This window comes from Pipra filicauda, unplaced genomic scaffold (assembly GCF_003945595.2).
Source record: "Pipra filicauda isolate LSUMZ 115617 unplaced genomic scaffold, ASM394559v2 scaffold120_size2142806_pilon, whole genome shotgun sequence".
NCBI lineage: Eukaryota > Metazoa > Chordata > Aves > Passeriformes > Pipridae > Pipra > Pipra filicauda.
In genome coordinates this window covers 889,487-898,911 of record NW_024103663.1, presented here as the reverse complement: position 1 = coordinate 898,911, position 9,425 = coordinate 889,487, and the positions used below count along the sequence as shown (strand labels likewise).

Genomic DNA, 9,425 nt, shown 5'->3' with positions numbered 1-9,425 from the left:
GGCAGAGCCGCTGCCCGCAGCCCCAGCCCGGCCCCGGGCGGAGCGTCCCCGGCCCGGCCCCCGCCCCGCCCCGCCGCCTCCCCGCCGCCATCTTCGCCGCCGCCGAGCCGCCGGTCCCGCCGCAGCGCCGCCGCCCCGCAGGCCGCCCGTCCATGGCCAGCTTTCCCCCGAGTGTCAACGAGAAGCTCATCGGTGAGCGGGCCGGGGGTGCGGGGGCAGCGCGGCCCGGCCCGGGCTCGGGCGGGGCTCACACGGCGCTGCCCGCCGGGGACGGGCGGGATCGCGGCACATGGAGCCTTTCCCGGCCCGGCCGTGGGAGCGCGCGGGGGCGGCGGGGCCGACTCGGGGGTGCGGTGCCGATGATCCGGGATGCGGTGCCGATGATCCCGGGATGCGGTGCCGATGATCCCGGGATGCGGTGCCGATGATCCCGGGATGCGGTGCCGATGATCCCGGGATGCGGTGCCGATGATCCCGGGATGCGGTGCCGATGATCCCGGGATGCGGTACCGCCGATCCCAGGATGCGGTGCCGATGATCCCGGGATGCGGTGCCGATGATCCCGGGATGCGGTGCCGATGACCCCGGCGTGCGGCATCACCCGCAGCACAAGCAGGCGTCCAACGCCCCGTGTTTGTCCCCAGTGACTCGATGGCTTTGGCAGCCCGGGCTCAGCCCTGGGATCGGTTCCTCAGTGACATAAGCCCCGGCTCTCGATGACTTTAAATGGCGTGCAGCAGAAGCGGGCTGAGGCACTGCAGGGTTCCGGTGTCGCCGCTGTAACGCGCTGCCTTTTTCTCAACTGCCTTTCCCCTTTGTTCCCCCAGCACGGTCCCGCACGGTAGGAGAGCTCCTCGCCCCCACGGCTCCCTTCGACAAGAAGTGTGGGCGGGAGAACTGGACGGTCGCGTTCGCTCCCGATGGCTCGTACCTGGCGTGGTCGCAGGGACACCGCATAGTGAAGCTGGTCCCCTGGGCACAGTGCCTCAGTAACTTGTAAGGCAAACCTCCGTGGCTTCTAATGCACCTGAAAAACAGAACAATTTAAAAACAGGACATGGGTTTCAATGGATTAAAATGCATAGACTGGCTTTTTAGGCTTTGGCACCTTGGGGAAAAGCTACTTCCTTAAAGTAACAGCTGTTATTTCATCTCTTCCTCTGTGGCCAGCAAGAGCATCAACTATTGCAGCCTCACAAAGTCTGTGGAGGAGGGATTTATTAGTAGTTTCAGATGCCCTAAAGTAAGAGGAAGTTTGAATGAAAAGGGAAGTTATAGACCTGGGCAGATCTGGCCCTTTAAATTTCCTATCACAAAGCTGTTTGGTTTTACCTTTTAGGAATTTACTAAAAGGCAGACCTCTTTCCTTATCACCTGTGTAAGAATGCAGGTGAAGTTCCAAAACACAGTTCACTGGCACTTGCAGGTTGCATTTCAGTGAAGTTGGTAACCAACCACTACAGTTCTGTAGCTGGTTACATTTTCCTGACCCTTTTCCACCCACTTTCTTGGGGTGGTTAATATTTTCCATGTCCTGACCTCAGTATCTCTTCCCAGGTTTTAACACATACAAGGGAATTGCAGGGAACTTGCTCATTTAGCAGAAAGTCTTAGAAATTTTTGTGACTCATTTTTCTATAAATGCTTTAAACCTGTTAGCTTTCACAGTTAATTAAGTTAATATCTTGCTCTCGACAGAGATAAAAATGAGTACAAAATATTAGTATTATATTATGTAGGAAGATTTCCAGGTGCTGGTAATTTTTCACACTTATAAGAAAAAAACCTGCATTTATAATTTTAAAGTAAAAATGCCCCATTATGGGTCTCAGAGATGTACATTATGACAGCTCAGAGGTTTCATTACATCTTTTAAGAAACGTTTGCCATTCAGGATAACTTCTGCTGTATTTCTGTATTTTCTGTGTGTTCAGTTTGCTGCACGGCACAAAGAATGGTGCAAACCCTGCCAGCACCAGGCTCCCGAGGCAGAACAGTGAGAGTGGGCAGAAGAACAAGCCCTGCGAGCACATCCTCGACTGCGGGGACATCGTGTGGAGCTTGGCCTTCGGCTCCTCGGTGCCGGAGAAGCGGAGCCGCTGCGTCAACATCGAGTGGCACCGCTTCAAGTTTGGGCAGGACCAGCTGCTCCTGGCCACGGGCCTCAACAACGGCCGCATCAAGATCTGGGATGTCTACACAGGTGGGTGTGCAGTCAGGACAGCCCGAGCTGGAAGGGACACACGAGGATCATGGAGTCCAGCTCCTGGCCAGGCACAGAACGCCCAGACAATCCCACCGTGTCCCAGAGAGCATTTTCCAAGCACTCCTCATCACACTGAAGTGCCAGCACACACTTGGTGTAACGCCGTTAATCCACAGAAGGAATCGGTTACAGAATTGTACTTGGGAAATGAAACTTGAGTACAAGTTAAATAATCTAAAAAAAGCATGAGCTCCTGCAACCAAAAGTAATCAAAACCTGCCAGAGGAACAAGAGATGCGGGTCATGCTTTGAGATGTGAGTGGTGGAAGATGCAAAATGGTTAAATGTGTGCATACATACATTGGTTGGTTACTCTAAAATCTTCCTAGTTTTACCATACTTTCGAAGGAAACTTTCAAAGCATGAAGTTGCTGCTTTATGGTGATGAGGACCTTTTACTTTTCTAAAAAGTTAATAATCGTTCAACTCAAAAAGACTGCATCTGAACGTAGGGACTCTCAGCTTCGCTGGCAGCACAGCTGCTAAGCTGGAGGGAACTCCTCAGCTTTAAAAAAATTCATGACTATTGAGTAATTTGCCGTTATCTTGTAAACTGAAGCTTAGAACTGGAATGTCTGTCAAGAGCCAAGTCTTGCCTTATTTCTGAGGTTCTAGTGTACAGATCTTCTGGCTTTTCAGGGAGTTGCCTCTTGATCCAGGGGAGTGAAGGGATTCACATGCTGCTCACTGTAGGGAGTATTTCTGCAATGAAAATTGTCTTCATGTGCTGTAATTTTGTATTCAGTGTTTGTATCCATAAAGCATTTGATCTGAGGAAAAGTACAGTCCGTGTTAAATTGTGGTGTTCTCATGTAACAGGAAAACTCCTCCTGAACCTGATGGACCACACGGAAGTTGTCAGAGATTTAACCTTTGCCCCTGATGGCAGCCTGATTTTAGTGTCTGCATCCAGAGACAAAACCCTGCGGGTGTGGGACCTGAAAGATGATGGTTTGTGCTCAGTTTATCTGCTCTAAAACCCGGGAGAAATATCTGTGTACTTGCCTCTTTTATTGCTGTAAACTCAGTTTGGTCAGGATTGCTTAAATAATGAGTGTAGCTCTGTTAGTCACCCACTCTACACTCTCTTGGAATTCTTTATCTGTGTGTACCCTGAAGGGAGAATCGGGGACTGGGCTAAGTTAAGAGTGCATGAAGTGACTTTCTGAACAGGGACATGGGATTTAGAGGCTGCATCACAGGATTCTTGTTTCTGTGTACAATGACTCTGCAAGATGTTTGGAAAAACAGTACAAAATTTTACAAAGGAATAACTAATTTGGAAAAGCTTTTCAATCTGAATTTTTTGTAATATTAAACCAATTCTTACAGCAGCGTCTTTCTTTTTAGGAAATATGATGAAGGTGTTGAGAGGCCATCAGAACTGGGTGTATGGCTGTGCATTCTCGCCAGACTCCTCCATCCTCTGCTCTGTTGGAGCTAGTAAGGCAGTATGTGTCAGAGTTTCTTGTTCCTTAAATCTCCTGAATTGTGTGCATAATCATTTGAAATCTAAATAACATTAAGCTTGTGCTCGGTGTCATGAACTTCTAATGTTTGACGATGATGTAAAAGTGCATGAAATTAGACTGGCAAATGGTGCACTGAGACCCTGATTTGTGAATGAAACTTGCACTGCTTTTAGTAGAAGAGGCTGTAAGTGTTCTTTGAGAAATAGGTCTGCACATCTGCATGGGGTCATGGCATAGACCAAAGACAGCTAAAGCTGCCAGTGTTAAAAGATACTTAGATTAATGCATAAAACTATTTTGATTTGATTTGATGCTTTCTATTTCCTGCTCAATAAGGACTTTTCAAAGTCTGAGCCAGTCAGGGTATCTCCTGCCCAACAAAAGTGTTTCTCCCTGTTTTCCCATACCAATGGCACAAGAGTTAGAAGGAGGAGCAGCACACTAGTTTTGTTTCCATCCCACCCTAATGCCCTGCCAGAGAACCGAAAGCAGTGCAGTTGTGCCATGAGCTACTCTTGGCACCCAAGAATTAGGGCAAACAAGAAAGGGGGATTCCTGGTTCCAGGGGCTCTGTAGGTAGTTCAGTGGAGTGAAAGGCCCAACCCACTTGTCCAGATGAGCGCTCAGATGTGTTCCATCCCTCGAGTTCCCAGTGCAGATCTGCTGGAGAACAGCTGAGCTCTGGGGTTTGGCTCTGTAGCTGGAGCAGAGGGGGGGTGGACATTGCTGTCTGTAGGCTGTGTGTTTTCCATAAGCTTCTTGCTTTCCCTGTCACAGGTGGTGGCAGCAATATTGGTGTGATTGAGTTAAGCTGCCCCTCTGGGAGCACAGTGCTGTTAGAGAGGGGCATGCCCATGCCTGGCCGCCAGCCCGGGCCGGGACCGTAGGACGAAGTAACCTTGCCCTCGGCTGCAAGGGGTCCTGTACGTACGCAGGTGCTGGTCCATGTCCACTGTCTGCTTGCTTGCTTGCTTTCCTTTTTTTTTTTTTTTTTGATAATTTTCACAGCAGTGAAACACACTGACTCCTCAAACCTAGTTCCCAGTGTTGTGGAATGTTGGGGGCTCCTCGGAAAAATCGGTCAACACGTTTATGACCGACTGTAAAACGGTTCAGTTTTAGGAAGTGTGGGAGGCACTAAGGCTGTGTTTGCTTTGGTCAAACGTAAATTTATCCAAGATGTCAGAATTTAATCTGTGTGGTAAAACTGTTGGGGGGAGGGGGAAATCAGGGTCCCTGAAATGAGCTCTTAGAGGGACATAACAGCTTTTGTTAAAGACTTACATTCCTATAAAATCTCGCTGCAGTACATGGATAGTTCCTATTAAGTAATTCTGCACAGTCTCTATTCTGATCATATATAATGTACAACTGCATGTAAAATCCCAGAATACTGTAATATTTTATCAATTCTTATAATACACTGTGCAATTAGCTGGGTAAATTGTAATATCAATGTTGTTTGTTGCTGTTGATTTAAAATGCCTAAATTCTTTCTAATAATGTGGTTAGACTTCCCTGTTGTTTTGCCAAAGACATAATTTTTGGCTGTGAAAATTCTTTTTGCTTGCAGTATCTGTTTCTCTTCCTAGGCTGACGTTGGTGATCCAAGCAATTGTAAACAAGTGATCTTAAAGGGATGCCACTGGAGTAACAATATGTTAACCTTACATTTTCTGTCTGTATATTTCTTAAAATTTTGGTAGTTACTGAAAAGAGGGGACTGTAGAGTTTAACCCTATTTATTTCTGCATATTTTAATAAAATAGTTTTGTAATACATGAATTTCAGTAAGCTACATGGTTAAATTGTGTTGCCTTTATCTTATATTTTGGCTTATTTTGATAATAACATTTAACAAACTTGAGTTAGAACTTGCATGTCTGCTTTAATTATTTTTTAAAAAAACCCCTTGATTTTAATCTGAGTATGACACTGAGCATATTTCTTAATTGTAGTAATTCATAATACCTGATTTTAATATAATCCTAAATAAGATTAGTTATACTTAAAAAACAAATTAAATGCTGCCTTGCCTCTCTGAGCAGAGCTATAACATCAGCTTATTTAATTGCAGGTTTTCCTCTGGGATATGGATAAATACTCCATGTTACGGAAACTTGAAGGACATCACAATGATGTTGTAGCTTGTGAGTTCTCTCCTGATGGAGCATTACTGGCTACTGCATCTTATGATACTCGAGTCTATGTCTGGGATCCACATATTGGAGTTATTCTCATGGAATTTGGGTGAGTAAAGCAGTCAAACCTGGAAACTTTCTCCCAGAGTGTAGATGAAAACCAATGGGTTTCCATATGTAACTGATGATTGGACTTGGGAAAGAGCAGGGGCTGATGGAAACCCTGAAGTGGCAGAGACTGGAGGTTGTTCTTCCATCTGAGAGAGAATTTACAGCACTGGTACTTCCAGTGCACTAACTCAGGCACCTTCAACAAAGCTGAGTGCTGAGAGCTGTGACAGACACAGAGTTCAGTCTCCACTCCTGAATTCCCAGTTCAGTAGTTTAGTAGCTACATGTTCCACCCATTTCTCTCCCTGCTGTGGCTGAGGGGACCCTGCCCTGTGTCTCTGTCCCCAGGCACCTGTTCCTGCTCCCACCCCCCAGCTGTGTCTCTCTCTGTCCCCAGGCACCTGTTCCCTGCTCCCCCCCCCCAGCTGTGTCTCTCTCTGTCCCCAGGCACCTGTTCCTGCTCCCACCCCCCAGCTGTGTCTCTCTCTGTCCCCAGGCACCTGTTCCCTGCTCCCCCCCCAGCTGTGTCTCTCTCTGTCCCCAGGCACCTGTTCCCTGCTCCCACTCCCCCAGCTGTGTCTCTCTCTGTCCCCAGGCACCTGCTCCCACTCCCCCAGCTGTGTCTCTCTCTGTCCCCAGGCACCTGTTCCCACCCCCCAGCTGTGTCTCTCTCTGTCCCCAGGCACCTGTTCCCTGCTCCCACGCCGATCTTCGCGGGCGGTGCCAACGACCGCTGGGTGCGCTCGGTGTCCTTCAGCCCCGACGGGCTGCACGTGGCCAGCCTGGCCGACGACAGGTGAGTGTGGGGAGGGCTCGGTCAGACCCCGGGCTCTGCACTCTGAACACGGGCAGGGCTGGGCTTCTTCAACTGAGAAGTGACTTCTGGCGCTCTCGGTAAAAGCAGACGAGTTGTCTGGTGTGTGGTAACACTGATTTTGAGTGTAGAAGTCATTAGTTGGGTACAGAGTAGATGATCTGAACAACTTCAGTGTGCAACAGCTGAAAACAACTAAGAGGGATTGTAAATGGAGTTGTTAATGCGGACAAGTCTTGTGGACAGAAGTAAATTCCAAAGCAAAGGGAAAAGTGTCCTGTGATTTGGATTCAGCTCTGTGACCATCATGAGTGGTATCCTGAAGGACTGTGTTTTAAGAATGTGAGCTGCATTCTCAACATGACAGCAAGGGTATTCAACTATCTTCAGGAGGGTTTATTTTTTTAATTGACAAGCATTGTTGGGAATTCCTAGCGTACGTGACACTTGAGAAATTGTCTAAATCTGTAGTTCAGGTATTGCTTTCTGTTACTGAAGGCAGTCTTTTTTTTAATTGAAAAAGTACAGAACAAGGTATTTATCAGGAAAGAAGAAATCAGAGCATTTCAGGCCAGACCTGAAACACTGTGTATGCCTATTAAAATATTCATAAAAATTCCCTGAGCTGTGCTTCAGACTAGTTTCTTGTGCAGCATCAGAGATAATATCAAACAGAATTAAATACCTACTCCAGTAACTTCCTACCTTGTCCCTCCCTCTCAGAATGGTGAGGTTCTGGAGAATTGATGAAGAATACCCTGTACAAGTTGCACCTCTGAACAACGGGCTCTGCTGTACTTTCTCTACTGATGGCAGTGTTCTCGCTGCAGGGCAAGTATAGACTTTGGTTTCCTTTCTAAAATAATAAGATAACACAAAGGGTTGAAAGCAGTGGCCAAGTGTTCTAAAACTCTTCAGTCGTGACTTGCAGCTCGGTGCTTCTGACTGGTACTATTTTTTTAAGCATGCCTGGAATAGCAGTAAAATCAATAAGCTGATAAACTCCTTTCTTATCTTTGAAAATAAATACGAGAGAGACCCAAAACATGTGGGCTGGAAGAAGCCATCAGATAGCCAGGGGCAGGAACTGCTGGGAGATCTGTGCAGGCCTGTTGCATAGACAAGTTGCTTATTGTGCTGCTGTAGCTTAAAATAAGAGCTGGCATTTGGTGTAAATGGGAGTGGAACAGCTGGAACGGAGTAACAGCAAGTGCCCTACCTAGAAATGCGTGTGAGGGTGGGTGCTGGGGCGAGCCCATTCTGAGGAGTAATGGCTGTGGGGTTTGTGCTGTGTTTGTGCAGGACCCAGGATGGCAGCCTGCACTTCTGGGCCACGCCCTGGCAGGTGCCCAGCCTGCAGCACCTCTGCCGCGTGGCCATCCGCAGGGTCATGCCCACCCGCCACGTCACCAGCCTGCCCATCCCACCCAAGGTGCTGGAGTTCCTTTGCTACCAGATTTGATTTTTTGGAAAAGAAGAAAAAAACTCCAATTCCAGCTGGCAGGTGGCCCAGCTGCTGAAACTGGCTACAAACACTTCACAGAATCCTCAAACTGTACAGCCTTTAAGCTTAAAACTCTACAGGTTTTCAAGAGCTATTTAAAGTGATAACCTAAATACTATTTTATCAAAATGCCTGACAGGTAATTTTTTTTACTATTTATAGAAAACACAGTAGAAGTATTCCTGGTGTTCTCAATTTTCTAAAATATAACTGTGAAAACATGTACATATATAGACATAAGCTGCTACATGTTATCATTGTACCTTTAAAAATTGCTTCTCTGATGTTTCATGTCTCATGTATATATTGCTTTGGTAGAGCCATGATGCATCTGTGCTGTAAGTGGAAGGAAAACTGTTATTCTGGGACATCGAGGTAGGAAAATACTGACTTACAGAGCAGTTAAGGTTCCTTTTGTACATTGGTTGGGGTTCAGGAAGCTGAGCCCCAGGTCAGACTTTGTGCTAGTTTCTTTGTGAGGAGGTACAGCTTGGCTTTGTAGAGCAGTGTGTGTGTGCTGGTTTAAAAGGAAACCTGTGGGAGAAATGAACCCAGCTCAAGAAGGATTACAAGTCAGAGTTACAATTTACTAGAAAGATTACAATAAATAAAATGGTTTTAACCCACAAAGAGAGGTGTGTAACCCAGCACCCTGGGACAAGAACAGAATGGTGTTTGATGGCCCCTGTGCTGAGCACCACAGGGCCCCCTGGGAGCAAAGTAAAAGGAAAGGAAACCTGTTGGTCGGATGATGGTCACAGTCCTGCTGAGAGTGGCAGCTGCAGTCCTGTTGGAGTTCTGGTCCTCCTCTGCATCCGAGGAGTGGTGCCAGAAGTCCCAAAACCCAAAGTCTGTACATGCTCAGGTTCAGGTGGGAATGCCCAGTGCCTCCCCCACCCAGGGAAGTTCACAATGGGGGATTTAACTCTGTCAGTCAGGGGATGGTTCTGGCCTCTTTGATGGTCTGGGTGTTGCAGCTGCCTGTTATGCCAGTCCAGTATGTCCCAGTAGCAGAGCTGACCCCTCAGGCTGGGTCTGGAGGGGGGTTGTCACAGCTGGTTGTTGGAGTGAAGACAAAGAAACACTCCCCTGCCTCACAGGGTTTCTTTAACACCCA

At 47.5% G+C, this 9,425-nt stretch overlaps 1 protein-coding gene across 1 annotated transcript; it reads left to right on the top strand.

Moving 5' to 3' along the window:
- The first annotated feature begins 85 nt into the window (after positions 1-85).
- Positions 86-8,886, top strand: WSB1 (WD repeat and SOCS box containing 1). Its single transcript, XM_027751679.2, has 9 exons — positions 86-192; positions 828-996; positions 1,935-2,203; positions 3,086-3,217; positions 3,617-3,717; positions 5,816-5,988; positions 6,673-6,786; positions 7,528-7,635; positions 8,107-8,886. Exons 1-9 carry the CDS (start codon positions 153-155, stop codon positions 8,264-8,266), a joined length of 1,266 nt encoding a protein of 421 aa, XP_027607480.1. The 5' UTR covers positions 86-152; the 3' UTR covers positions 8,267-8,886.
- The last annotated feature ends 539 nt before the right edge of the window (positions 8,887-9,425 follow it).

Coding starts and splice junctions, on each gene's coding strand:
- WSB1 (XM_027751679.2), top strand. CDS start 153: ATGGCCAGCTTTCCCCCGAGTGTCAACGAGAAGCTCATCG. Junction 2,204..3,085: donor GATCTGGGATGTCTACACAG/GTGGGTGTGCAG, acceptor CTCATGTAACAG/GAAAACTCCTCCTGAACCTG. Junction 7,636..8,106: donor GGCAGTGTTCTCGCTGCAGG/GCAAGTATAGAC, acceptor GTGTTTGTGCAG/GACCCAGGATGGCAGCCTGC.